General features: G+C 38.2%; 1 protein-coding gene across 3 annotated transcripts in view; it reads right to left on the bottom strand.

Moving 5' to 3' along the window:
• Positions 1 to 2,424: 2,424 nt before the first annotated feature.
• The window catches only part of si:ch211-51h4.2, a 78,537-nt gene continuing 65,931 nt past the window's right edge, over positions 2,425 to 15,030 (bottom strand). Inside the window, exons 13-14 of one of the 3 annotated variants that reach the window (XM_039606641.1) lie at positions 2,992 to 3,034; positions 2,425 to 2,709 (exon numbers count right to left, since the gene is read on the bottom strand). In XM_039606641.1, coding sequence (XP_039462575.1) covers positions 2,629 to 2,709; positions 2,992 to 3,034 — 124 coding nt within the window. In that variant the 3' untranslated portion in view covers positions 2,425 to 2,628. Of the gene's footprint in view, positions 2,710 to 2,991; positions 3,035 to 15,030 lie in introns of those variants that run through there. The other 2 variants (XM_031726669.2, XR_005610207.1) reach the window with 2 other exon arrangements.

The following is a 15,030-nucleotide window of genomic DNA, read 5'->3' as shown; positions in this document are numbered from 1 at the left end:
TAGTGGGGATGCTAAGTCGAAACAAGCTGGAGAGCTCACCTTCAGAGGGAATGTTGATGCTGGAGATCATGTTTTTGATCATGTTTCAGGGATTTTTAGGATATTTTGTGAGGGTCTTGCAAAATATGAGGACCTGCTCCTCTGAAACCTTTTCATTTTTCTTTCATTTACAAAGGTATAGGTCTTCACTCTGGAACGGCTTATTGGTGCTTGTTTGTACACTGAAAAGCTGTGCATGCATAAAGGTCGATTTGGAACACGACCAGAATCCTCTCCGCTCACACTTTGTCGTGTCTATTGTCATGAGCTGTGACAGTAGAAGTCTATTTGTGATGTTATTGTTGGTTGCACTATAGACCACCACAAGTTGCAGTGCCAAAATAACTTAATACAGGGGATTCAGTTCATCCCCACCATGTATAGAAATAATTTAGTAAGAATATGTAGACCAGAAAAAGGCCCCACCTCAATCTCTGCAGCAAATTGCATCCAATGTATGAAGCTGACATGATGACACAGGTGGGTGTAGAACTGAATTTAGCAGATATCCTTGTTTGGTGACACACAAAATCCTGCAGACTTTCGAACGTCTGTTTGTATAAAGTTTAATTTCAGTCAGGAAGCATCATTTTTGCATTAGGTTGATAACGTGTGGATTTCTACGTGACATTTTGCCTGGTGCAGCTTTATTCTCCTGAGTTATTTTCTCTCTAAAGACATCAGGTCAGGATGGCTCCAAAGCGCGATCTGACTGCTAATTAGTTTTGAGCTAGGCCAAGCCAAGCACTATAGCTAATTGCTGCATGTTTCCATTAGCTCCACAGGAAGCTGTTAGCAGGGTAAAATCACTGTTTCTTGTATTGTACTGAATACAAACACGCTGTGATCACATCTTCCTGCAGTTGATCGCAACACAAACTATTATCTGGCCCAGCATGTAGCTTTAAGGGCACGCAAAGGCCACATATGTTTTTAAGTTTTCTTATTCACTATAGATGGGGAAGGAAACAGACTGATCACCCTAAGCAATGTGGACATCTGTTGCTTTTCAAATGAAAGCACTGTTATTAGTTTATTAGTAGAATAAGTACAGTTTTTAAATATGTATATACAGAGATCTTGTTACCAAAGTTATTATTGAGGCTTTTCAGATATGTGAGCATTTTTCAAGTTTTACTACTACTCGACTAGTAGTTTGTTGACAAACATGAAAAACAGCAGGACACTAATCTCTGCAACCGATTTCATCCAGTAAGAGCCAACAGCCTCTAAGAGCCACTGCCAACCAGTCAGTGAATACACAATTTTCCTTGGCAACCAGTGGTTGCATCACGTCCAATATGGCGGAGAAATTGTGAGCAATGTGTGTATGTGGCTAACTATAATTACAACCTAAAGCAAAGTGTGAAAGAAAACTAACTGAAATAAAATCTAGACTTTAAATCATTATTAATCATTTATAAACAATGATTAGAAAGCCAACAAACATGAATGAAAAAATGCTACGTTCTGAATTACTGGAGGCAAGAGAGACTTTGAAGGAGACGGGGGAGTTACAGTGGGCAACACCTGCCTTTTAAATTAATTTATGTGTCATGTAGTAGTCACACCACCTCCTCTACCTATAGTATCATCTTAACTGTCAGAGTTTTATGACTTTGCTGGATCCACACACACCATCTGACACTTCATACAAACTCAATTATTGCGAAGCCAAAAACAGTTTTTGGCATTAGTGTAAGATGTAGCATTAGGAAAGCTACATTTTATGCCATTTCATGTGATTGTATGTTACAAAAAGCTCATTTTCATACAGCACTAAGCATAGTATCATTTTTTTTAACGTCAAAGATTGCAAAGATTTTTAAACATCATTCACAAGTTTACAATAATCCAAACAATTCTACAAATCAATTATTAACTGATTAATGAAAAGTATTAGTTATAAATTCATAGTTTTTTCACAGTAAAATAACCATTAAAAAAAATGATTCAAAGCGGTTATTATTAGCTAATTTAATCAGCTAAATGCATAAAGAGTCACACAAGGGAAAACAGTGTTTGAGACTGCACCACAACCTAAATTATTGTGACAGTGTGCAATGAACTTGTCACGTTGTTGCCTTTAAATACTTGCTTCGAAGATGGGAATCTGCTACAACTCGCTGTTATTTGCTGTCTTCAAAGTGATGCTGTTTTTTTTTTCAAGATGTAAACAAAATGGTAAAGAGAGGGAGTCGGTCTGCTGTAGGTGTGCTACCCAGCCACCTATTGTGACTGAAGGGGTCAAATTTGCAATCGCATGCAATCTTGTTTGTGATAACAGTGGATTACTGTGATCACCAAGTGAAAATTGCATCTGCAGACACAAATGGCAACATAGTTACTGAAGGACAGCAAATTAACTACAAAAAAAAAAAAAAAAAAAGTTACTTGGCAATCAGCTGAGTCAAATCCCCTATTGCAAAAGACAGATTGCAGACAAGTTGTGGTGATCAGTGCAGACTGAGTGACTGCAACATGTTAGCAATCTGTGTTCTGAGAGTAACTGCAGTCACTTCAAGTCAAACTGAGTTTGTTTAGAGACAGGTTGACGCTCCCCAGGGAATTTGTGCAGTTGCCTTGGTATTAAAAGCGGTTGACCTGAGGTTGAGGGTGCTGCACGCTCCACCTCTGGTGAATCAGTTGGTTGTTGCAACTACCTGGAATCTGTTTCAGACAGCAGAAAAATTCAATGGAATCAACATGCAACCCTCGATTTCTTCCTGGTTGCCAGGAGGTTGCTGTTCTTTATATCTAGCGTGCATGAGCCAAAGCACTTCATCGAATGAGATATGGGGTGCGTGATCTTTCTTTCAAATAGCCTCCTACAGATAAGGATTTATGCTTATTATCATTATTATTTAATCCACCACATTTGTAATATTTTTAAAAAATGTAATTTTCCAGTTGACCAATACAAGCACACAAAAAAGTGTTGGATAGTCATACCTTAGTCAGGGGAATAGTGGCAATCTCTCCTGCTTTTTCTGACCTGAGGGGAGCAGACAAACAAATACATGGAAATAAAAAAACAGAAAATAAGTTTATCTCAGTGTTACAGATCTGTGAGGAGGTGAGTTGACTGCTGTTAACGGGTCTCTCAGCCACAGCTGTAAATGTGCCACCGAGCAACAAAAATCTTTATCTAATGTCTAACGCCTGCAGTGACACTTTGTACTTTTTTATCAGCATTTCTTAGAAATTTTGTGAAATAACAAATAAACTACTTTTTAAGAGAAAAACCTTTAGCACACAATTCATCAGATTCCCCACAAAGAAGTAATAAAATGATTCAGTCTGAGTCAATTTCCTCTGATATATTTCATCTATGTAAACCTCACTGAACAGAGAAATTGAATCAGTGAGAAAGGGATTTGAATGTTATTAAGGGAGGATTTTCTCCCTGTTAACCCATATATATATATATATATATATATATATATTCTGTGTGTCCTTTAAAGGTGAAGAAGTTTCTCTTCAAGGTTAGAGTGGCTTAAAACAAACCATAATATAATGCGAAATTAAGTTCACATCAATTGAAGCTTTTCATAACCACACCATAAATTCTAGCAGCACAGTTGCAATCCATTTCATTGTTCACTCAGAAACATTGTTGTCAACAAGCCGACCTCCACTTGTATTTCCAGAACCTTATTTTGTATGATGAGCAGGATTATCTACAGAGGAAGTGAAAGATGGAATGCACAATTCAGTTTAATTCACACGTAGGACACAAAAACTCTGATCTGCATTTTGTTTTTTGGCACATAAAAACCATGGACATGACTGTGGCAGTGCATTAGCTTAACAGACACTGGCCACACCCCAATCGCTACTGACCAGTGTCATAGATAAACCAAGTAAAGGCTTACGTCTGAGAAATGTGTCTTGTGCACTGTTCATTTGACTGTTTTGAGTAGAGACTGTATATAAAAGATGGAGGCATGTACCGTGCCATCACTCACAGATTAAGAGAGTCAAATCAAGCTGTTGCCATCGTCTTTTAAAATCAGATGTCATAGAGGCGAGGTGGGGAATTTTAACAGCCCCGCCCTTAACTGTACACTGCTTGTTTTACTTTAAATGCAACCATAATGAACAAATGTTGTATTGTAACACTTGTATGTATCTGTATCTGTATATATGATGAGTTGCATGTCTTAATTTGACCGATTCCCTTTGATGTTTGTCTTTTGGGGAAACAACATTTAACACACGACACTTGAAGCAGAGCATATGATTTTGTACTGACATACCTGCGCTGTCTTAGTCTACATTAATCTTTCTGACCCTTTACGTTTTTAATAGTAATTATCATTTATAAATGGCTGCCCTCTACATTAATTAATCTTCATTATGAGTCAGTGAAATAGAGCCTGGCTCTCTCAGGTTTGCTGGGAGCTGGCCAACTCCCGGCCGGCAGAGGGATCTCCTGGGGAGAAACAAGAATACTACAGCGGGGGGAAAATATTGTCCTAAATATTAAATTAGCCACAAATGGTAGTAAAGCATATGGCAGGTCAGGGCTAAACCTATGAATCAGTGTTTCCATTTTAAACTCTAATTTCAGCCATTTGTCTGCTGCTGCTGTAATGTGCTGTAGGTTTCATTAGTTACTCTGTTGTTTTTCTTTGCAGCCAAACTAACAGAACTAAATGTTCTGCTGTAAAAAGAGGTTAGAGAAAGTTAAAGACTCGAGAATATGACAATAACAGTCGGTGTGCACACGTGAAAACTTGGAGTTGGATCATAATTGCATAACAGTGAAATATAACATACCACCATAATGAAACTGTAGTGTGACACAAAGAGAACAACCTTCAACTCAACTGGAACAAAACTTGGGAACTGAATGAAACAATGTGACAAAGGTATGCCACATTGTTTACCTCACTGAAGCTGACGTACAGCAGTTTCTCCACCCTTAGAAGCAAACGCTTATCAATGAGACTGAAGAACTCAAAAAGTCTTATTAGCCACTAAAGAGAAGAAATAGGAAGCTTTCTAACTGGAAGCTTCACACGGTCTGGGACGTGCACAGCCCAATATCAGAAAGCCCTGCTGTCGGGCGGATTGGAACCATCAGCGTTCCTGCAACATTTGTAAATCCAATCAAAAATAAAGACCTTTTAAAAACCTCAGTCTATTAAAAGAAACCTACAGTCTAAAAAGTAATTCATCAGGCCTTTTACCACCACTTTATTAAATCCATGGCTGCAAGATAAAAATTCTAATTTACTGATTAAGATAGACCTTCTAAGTTGCTGACTTTATTTTTGGGGGTTGCGTTGAATTAATAATGTTGGTAATTACATTAAATTAATTTTATATGTAATTTGAAATTAAATCCCAATGTTAGTGGGTTCAAAATAAAATTCAAGTTGTAATTACTTAAAGAAATTGAATATGTAACTTATTTTGTCTCCACTGTAACTTTTGATTTCAAGTTCCCTCCCCTACCCACTTAACTAGCCCGGGCAAATTCATATATGGTGCATTGCTTGGTGGACTTGCAAGCTTATGTAAAAGACATTTCAAGGTAAGTAACATTTCATTTACAAATAACTGTTCTAACAAAGCAAAGCATTTGTGCTAGTCACTTGTAGTGGATTTGTGTACCATGTTGTGCTCATACAGTTAAGGAAATATTTTGCACTACCACATGTAGCTAATGCTAACCATTCTAAACTTTAGCACAGGAGAGGATAAGACTTATAAAGTTTCATTTGACAAAGGTCTTCAGCTAGAGAGAGCTGCTGTGGCTAGGAAAAGCATGGTTAAAGTTTTGCTACACAATGCAATCTAATTTCGCTGGTTTTGTTTTGTTCTTTTTTAACATATCAGGTTGTGTGAAATATCGTTAATGTCATTCCAGTAGCATTATTCTAGCATAGGCTATGTGAATCTACTTAACATTAAGACTTTATTTAAGCAGTTAGTATAGTATGATAATCTAGGGTCATTAATGAGTTGTTAAGTTGGTACACATTTTTACAAAATGGGCTGGGAGTGCACAATGTGTAAATTTGAAACCTCTACAAAACAGGGTTGCTAAAGCATTACAGATTACGCCATGGTTATGGTGGGGAATGTCTCTCTTCTCTTCACTAAGATTGTTTTTGTTCCTTGGGGTAGCCTTAGATCACATCTATCATCTTTAACTAATGTATTAGAGCATTAATTAATGCAAAATAGCTAATAGTCTGCAAGATTTAATTCTTCTGTTTGTGTGGTCTACAGATAAAGGAGGAATTCAAGAGTTCAACCACTGTAAGCCTTGAATGGCTACACTTGACCCCAAAACTGATGGACGTCATTTTTCAAGGGAGGAGCTAAAGGAGTGAGAATCAGGCAGATCAAGTACATGCTTCTTGAGGTAGGACAACTATTTAGACTTTGGGTAGCTTTGAAATGCACTTTGTTGGCAGTCACCCATGTAGTTTATACTCATACTTTATTTTTTCTTAAAAAGCACAATTCAACTGAAATACACAGAAGTAGCCATCTGCTGCCTTATCACATACCTTGGAGAGAAGGAAGAGGACCTTTTCATGGAGTTTGGTGTAAGTAATTCAGCATCGTGTGTGTGTGTGTGTGTGTGTGTGTGTGTGTGTGTGTGTGTGTGTGTGTGTGTGTGTGTGTGTGTGTGTGTGTGTGTATTCCACTGATCATCTGAATTCATTAAGATTCAGTAAGTATTAAAGTCTAATGTATAATCCACTAACCTATTTTTTAAAATTTGCTTTACAAGGACAATTTAAGGCCAACCTTGAAAGGCAGGTGATGAAAACTGCCATCATCGGTGACCGGTACACCCCTGGATCTGACCATAAGACTGCAACCATTGTGGTGCGGGAACAAAAATCCTGGAGGGCCAGAATTTCCCAAGGTGCTGTGTGTTACTCATGGGCATAATATATGCTCTCAATCTGTTCCTTGACCTTGATGGAACCAGCATTATGTTAAAGATGCTGACTCTGTTTCAAAAATTGTTAACTGTTTTGAATCCTGTATGTGTAACATTGATCTTAAAGGTGTTTGCTGCATTGTGTAAAAGAAAGATGCATGATCTTGTAAAGTTTGGTAGGCACTGAAAGTTGACATTTATTGAACGCTTGCTTGGAAGTAGTACTGTAACAAAATGTTTTCTAAGTGGATTTTTTACCAATTGAACACATTTATTTCTGTGGTCTTAAAGACATAAAAGCATATTGTTTAACTTGGCTACGATGGTACAAATCTAAATTTCTGGTTTATTTTCACTTTTTAAATATGAAGTGTTGAAATGCCTACAGTTAAAAAAAATAAAAAGTTATTTGCTAAAGAAAATGTTGAATGAATTCATTTTTAAAAGCTATTACAAAAAAAAAATAAGAAAAAGCTAAAACGATGATAATAATGAAGAAAATCAGCAACTTAATATTTTAAATGATTAACTTAAAAAAATTGTTTTGTAATTGCTGTAATTAATTACATAACACTTAAAAATCATTTTAAGTAATGTGGAAAAAGTAATTGGAGGAACATAATTTTTATGAGTAAACAACTTAAAAACATGTTTTTAAGCTACCAATTATTAAGTAAGTGGTAATTAAAATCACCTTTGATTATGGAGGAAAAGTTAATTCCCCTAACTCAATATAGTTTGTTGGTTCAATATAATTTCAACATAAGTTATCGTAACTCAAAAAGATTAATGGAAACTGTTGCGTTAATTTTTTTTGTTGAGCTTAAACAATAGTTTTTAGAGTGTAGAACCAAATGAGACTGAAATCATAAGTTGGGATTTTATGAAGAAAATACATAAACCTACATAAACTTCTGTTTTTTTGTGGCAGACATGACATTAAGTCTTTGGATTTTGGACTGCTATGTAAAACAAGGAATCTTGGAGATAAAGTTAGGGAGGGTAGGCTGAGATGGCTGTAAGGAACGATAGTGGATATACTGAACAAAGAATATTGAATATGGAGCTGCCAGGTAACGGAGGTTCAAGGATGTAGTGAAGGAAGACATGCTCACAGTTGCTATGATAGAGGAGGATGCTAGGGATAAGGAGACACAGAGGCAGATGATCCACAGCATGGCAGTGCTTAAGGATGCAGCTGAAAATAACTTGACAAAACAGTCACTGTTGTATGAGAAAGCTTAAGCATGATTTGATGTTCTCTGGTTGATTGGGCCAAAATATCTTTCACTTCATGCTGAAAATAAACTTCCAGTTGTCCCTCTCTCATTCATATTTTTCCTTTGTCTGATGCAGGCAAATATATCAGCAGCTACATTGTTTGTGCTGAATGTTGGAGTACTGAATGTTTCTGCGATGTTAAATGTTGAGGTTCTCCAGCCCTAAAAATCTTAGAACAATGGTGTCTAACCAGATTATTACTGTGTTACTGGCTTCCAGTAACATTGTGACATCCCATCTCAGAATGATGCTGATGATGATGGAACTAGTTCAAGCATTTATTACTTCCAGGCTGGACTATTGTTATTCATTATTATCAGGTTGTTTTAAAAACTCCCTAAAAAGCCTTCAGTTGATCCAAAATGCCGCAGTGAGACTGACGGGACCAAAATAAGAGCATATTTGTCACTATATTGGCTCCCAAATAAATCCATGATTGAATATAAAATCCTTTTAATTAGAGCCTATGTTATCTTAAAGACCATATACTACCATATCACTCAAACAGAGCACTCTTTTCTCTGACTGCAGGCTTACTTGTTGTTCCTAGGATATTTAAAGAGTAGAATGGGAGGCACAGCCTTCAGTTGTCAGGCCCCTCTCCTGTGGAACCAGCTCCCAGTTCGGATTTGCAAGACAAACTATTTACCTTTAAGACTGGGCTTAAAACTTTCCTCTTTGATAAAGCATATAGTTAGTCCTGGATTGGGTCACCCTGAATCCTCCCTTAGTTACGCTGCAATAGGCTTAGACTGCTGGGGCCTTACGATGATGCACCGAGTGTCGTCTTCAATCACCTCTTTTAAATTTTCACGTGTTTAAACAGCACTCTGCATTTAATCATTAATTTCTGGGTGTCTTCCACAGTGTGTCTTATGTCTTGTCTCTCTCTCCCCCCTCACCCCAAACCAGTCGCATATGGCGGCCCCTCCATGAGCCTGGTTCCACTGGAGGTTTCTTCCTGTTAACAGGGAGTTTTTCCTTCCCACTGTCACCATGTGCTTGCTCATAGCAGGTCATGTCAAAGTAGGGGTTTTCTATATTTTCTCTGTATGATTGTAGGGTTTTTTCAACATCAAGTGCCTTGAGATGACTGTTGTGATTTGGTTCTATATAAATAAAACTGAAGTGAATTTAGATTAGACAGAGAACAATTAAAATGTTGGATTTCGGAAAATATTCTACCAAGTTTGGGCAAAGCATGAAACCAGGACCTTCTTGGATAGGCTGAGCTAATGTGTGCTCTTTGTCATTGCTGTTTATTTTATTTTATTTCATCGCTTAACATTTACAACTCAAATGTTTTGAACCTGTCACCGTTTTATCACAAAAAAAAAAATTGAATGTCCCTGATCAGTTTAGAAAAGGACATTTTGAGGACTCTGGTTCTGGTGCTGTTGTTCATCCACTTAGATGATGACGAAAAGCGCTCCGCTGCAAACTTGATTTCTTTAGTGGATTTGCGTGTAGCTAATTTTTTAAGAGAAGGAGAGAAAAAAAAAAAAAAAAAAAAAGATTAGCAGATATATACAGGTCCTGTTAAACCAGTAATGAAATCCTATTTGAAACAAACTGATGCAAATGTGATACATACGTTCGAACTTTGCTTTTCCAGTAAGAACCGACCGACTGGGAGACTCTTTGACAGTCTCCAAGTCAGATTTCTCCTCGCCAACCCAGTTGTTGAGGAGCACAGTTCGTTGTGTGCCCTGCTCCTTTAGCTCACGGGTCAAGCAGGCTTTTTGCTCCGTTGGTCTCAGAAAGCAACAGTCACCCTTCTCCCATGTCCACTGCTGCTCCACATTCTGATCATCCTGAATGAACGAAGGCCCCCTGGTAGGAACCACCATCACTTCCTTCCACTTAGGCATTTTACTACTCAGTAGATCTTCTTGTTTCTCCTTATCCTCTCCAGGCATCACTATTCTCTCATCTGTGGAAACTTTCGTCAATCCCTTAAACATCTCCATTTCAGTCTCAAGTTGCCCTTTTTTTTTTTTTTATTAGCACCAAATATTATTTTTTTCCCCAAACATGACGTTCAGTGCTGTTTGGTTTTGATCACTTCTGTTGTGTCCTGTTGCTTAGGTAGAATTCTCACTTAAAGCATTTTTTAAAAATGGAAAGAAGTGATTCAGCAGTGTCACTAAGGGAGGCGGCTTTGTGGCCACTTAACAAGTACAGTGTGAATGATCAGGCAACACTGGGGACTGACTGCTGCTCAAGTGTAGCATGCACAGAGACAGAGCTTTTTAACAGCTACGGGAAGCTGCTGCTAGAGCGTCCTTTTCTTTACTGAAAACACAGGAGTTTTGTAGCTTTGACAGTCACTAGAAACACATTTATGGCCCTTTGGCAGACCTCCAGTGTGTGTTACTGTGCTGTAGTGAAGCCGGCTGCTTTATTACAAGAGGCTCTCTCACTGTGTGTCTGTGGAGGATTGTCAGTACAAGCTGGTTAATGTGGGATGCTTCCCCCCTCTTAATTATCCGGAGAAGAAACACTACTTAAACATGTTTAAAAATAAATTATGATTAATCGCACTGTGTACCCAGTGGCCAGTTCATTATTTTATTGCAGATTGTTTTTAAACTATGATTTATCTTTGTGTTCATTAGTTTACCTCCTATGTGAGGGGCAGAGGCCAGCAGTGTGTGTGTGTGTGTGTGTGTGTGTGTAGGTCTTTAAGCTTTGGTAAGCAGGTGACCCGTGGCTGCTCTATAATTGGTTGCTTCAGATTTCCCACAGCAGCTCTCTGTGCCCCAGACGCTCACGCCTTTATTGGTAGTGCATTGGTATGTTTGCTGTTTTTTGACCTCGTGGGATTGAACTGCTGCCCCTCTTCCAAACCAACAATTAACAGCGAGTTGACCGGTGCTGCTGCAGACTGACAGTTCAGGGATACCCTCACTTTTCAGAGCAGGAGCCCGAGTATCTGTTTCACATCTCTCCCTGTTTGCTGTACTGTGATGTGTGTGACAATTGAGGGGTTGCAAGACTTAAAAGGAAAAAATGGCTACAGCCATCTAGAAAAAATGCTATGAGGCTAAACAACTATCTGAAGGATACAAGGTAGGCATTAAAAAGCAATGAAGAGGTAAAAAACAAAACAAAAAAAACCAACCCCCCCAAAACAAAATATACACATTTTGTTCAGAATAACAGAAATTTGTATATCCTTCAATTATGGCTTTGCAAGAGGATTTTTCCTGTGTATTTAAAGTCAACAGTGACACCACCGCTTACAGGAACTCTGAGCAGAATTAGTTCCTTGACTGTATGCTCTGAGAAAACACATCAAACGGATCTACAAGGATATATTTTTAAATTAATGCAGGCAGATGAAATGATCATACTGCCAAAACAGAGCCAAGCGTCACCCATGACAAAAATAGTGTGCTGGGATTATCAGTTTGTACCAGTCTGCTGCAACCAGTCCCTGTCATATAAATGAAAAGGAACCATGAGGAGAGAGTCGCATGCAAAGGAAACAAAAAAAAAAAGACAAACAGTTGATGTGTCAGAAAGGCAGTTCGCATCAGTTATTTTGAGAATCCTCACGTCACACTTGCAGAATGTTTTGAATTCAGCACAGTCTTATTTCCACTGAGAACATTATGACACTGGCCTTGGATGAAACAGGTGACGTAGGTGACCTTCAACAACTTCTGCTTTCCTGATGACATCAACTCACTGGTGGGGTCATCAACTGCACTGCAGCATCTGCTAAACTCAGTGAATACTAGAAAAAGCATGGAGCGACTCAAAAACACAAGTCACGTGCACCAGCAAAGAGCACGGTCAACAAAAGCAGTGATAATAATACTTTCAGCCTGTCTGAACGTCATTATCAACCCTGCATGTGTCCTCTTAACACAATAAATCTTCTAAGTCAAACACAGAATGTCTTACGCCTGTTTTGACAGCGAGTCCGAGTTTCATGTTTTAGTTTGATTGTGGTGTCGCAAATTTATTTTGCAAAGATGTATTCCTTTTAAGCAAATTAAAATAAATGATTTTCATTTGCATCAAAGTCTTCATGAAAGTCAAATTTTATCTAACAGCAGTTTTTAATTTTAATTTAAAAACAGGCAAATATAACTAGAGACGTGTCTCTTATGCATAAAGCCTGATGGATCCTCATCAGTGATTGACAACATTGATCTGCACCTCGCTGCATCCTTTTATACCAATGAGGGTGATTAAAATATTACAAATTTAACACTGTCCAGAGGAAAAAAACACCAGAAATCTGCTGCATAGCTTCATAACTTTCATGCAGATTATAATTTATTAGACATGTAAAAAACAAATATTCAATAAAGGTTGATCAAAGAAGAACTTACTTTGACTGCTGCAATACCACAAGGGGTCACCACAGCTGCTAGCTCTGCATGTTTGACGTGGCAGAATTTTACACTGGATGCCTTTTCTGACGCAACCTCCAGGCAGAATGAAACTTAAAAATGTTTGAGCGCTAAAGTAAACACCATTCCATGTTCATTTAGCTGGGCTTCACGTAATTTTAAAAATGCTTTGGAATCAGGTTTATCTAAAGCAAAATGATCCAGAAAACTCAGTTTACTGGTGAAACTTTACATAGTCATGTGATATTTGATGAACACGGATTATTGTTGCTTTTTCCTAAAGTATAACTTAACGTATTGCCTTAAATTAACAACATCCTGGCATTACAGCACAATAACTCACATCTGCCTTACTTTCTAGTTCCTTTCACTTTCTTCTTCCTCTGTAGTCTTACTGCAGTGTCTGCGCAGCCAGTTTTGAAACTCTTGGTTGTGACATACTGAGTCACAGCGGGGGGATAAGGGAGACAAAGCTAATTAAAAGGACAAGCAACAGCAAAGACGACGCACCGTGCATCATTTGTGGTGTTTCAAATCGCCAAAGCTAATAAGCCTTAGACAGTCGGGAAACAGCTTTTGTCTCTCACTTTGAGCAAATTCTGTGAAAGGAAACAAGCTTCAGGACTGATGACAAATGTTCCACTTTTCAGATACACAGAGTCGCAGCACACACAACCAAATGGGGACAAGTTCTAAATAAACCGTGACATCAACACATGCACAAGTGCCGCCTTCTGTGATCCAAGTCAAGGGTGAGGGCCACAGCTTTCTGCATGCCTGTGTTTCTCCAGTGGACAATTTGTCTGTGTTTTATGTAGTTGCAGAGCAGCCAAGTTGGTATTTTCACCACCCATCTTTTTCTGGTGCCACAGTATAAATCATAGACAATATAAAAGATCGACATAGCCCTCTGATTTCACCCACTGAAGTATCAAGATTAGAATTTCAACTTCATCATCTTGACTGTTGAAGCCAGATGTGACGAGCATGGGGCGAATGTGTCCTTTGGCCAATTTATAACCAGCTGTGTGAAATTACTGGTTGATTGGATTGGTGGATTGGTGATTGGTTGGGCTCCTTTGTTAGCCCAACCAATCACCAATCAGTTATTAAGACGGATAGATAGTTATTAAGACAGATAGATTTATTCTTTTGTTTTTAGCTCGTTTAGCAATTTCAAACATGTTAAAATTTAGATGAGATTAAATTTATTAGTTTGCCTCAACCCGAACATGTATGTAAAATAATACAATTAAACTTCATGTAATGGTGCACACTATAAAGTCCTGCAGCCTCAGTGAGCTACGGGTTTAGTCCAGGTCTCAAATTAGGAGTCAACTTTCTAATTAACCTGGAGCATTAATTCCAGCTTTATATAGAAATACGCATGGAAACGGGTGCAGACGACCATGACCTCTTGCTGTACTTTGATGGCAGGTGGCTGAGAGAAGGTGCTGACCTGCTTGTTTTACCTCTGAGGGAAGCTTTTTTTTTTTCTGCACAAAGTGCCAAGCTGGCTTAACTGACGCTTGTACTCATCTGAATGAAAGCATGCAAGACTCAGGCACATCCATCCCAATGAACAGAGATCCATTTACAGCACTCACAGGCACGTGGGGCTTGTTTTCATGTTCTGACCTTGTAAAGTATGAAAGATGCAGTGCGTACTATGCTGCCAAAGGCAACTGTCACAACCATTTTAAACTCTGATTTGAAATTGTTTTCTGACCAACTATTTTTTTTCCCCACAGATTCATAGATGGGGTACATATTTTTACTTATCTCACCATTTGCTCTACCCAACCCTGACATGCTGTTCAAGAAACACACGGCAGAAGGCTCGGACTGCAGGTTCCACTGCTGTGAGAAATCCCACATAAAGCTCAACACAAGACACGCTCTAAAGCATGAATGGAAATGAATATATTAATGCAATGAATATGGCCCAAAGCGACTAACAACAGTGGTTCCAACTTTGTGGCATCATCATGCTACCAGTTTTTTAGCATTGGCACCAGACTTTCTGAGTGGAAATACATGAAACTGATGTCAGGCTAGGCCTTGGCACTACTTTGGGTGAAAAAGAAGCAATCATCAGGTTGTCGTCCTGACAAAGCCAAACCAACAAATGATGCTTAAAGTAAAGTAAAGTAAACCATAACCACTATGAACAGATCAGCAGATGCCAATTTTGCTCTCATTTTCATTCATAACACAGAGTAAAGATTTCTTTAAGCAAGAAATCACCTTTTATCTTATTTCTACTATTAGATCAAGACCAATATCCATTTGCAGTTTGCATATATAACAAACAACCACATTTAAGCTTCATTCTTTTTGCTGAGCATTCTTAACCCAGGTATGTTTTTCTAAACGCTCTTAAATGTGCAACAGTTAAAAAGCTATTTTAGAACAATTAGGAATTACATTGAA

This window comes from Oreochromis aureus, linkage group 23, assembly GCF_013358895.1.
Source record: "Oreochromis aureus strain Israel breed Guangdong linkage group 23, ZZ_aureus, whole genome shotgun sequence".
Classification (NCBI taxonomy): Eukaryota; Metazoa; Chordata; class Actinopteri; order Cichliformes; family Cichlidae; genus Oreochromis; species Oreochromis aureus.
The sequence above is the reverse complement of the archived record's forward strand: the minus strand, read 5'-3'. Positions and strand labels throughout refer to the sequence as shown.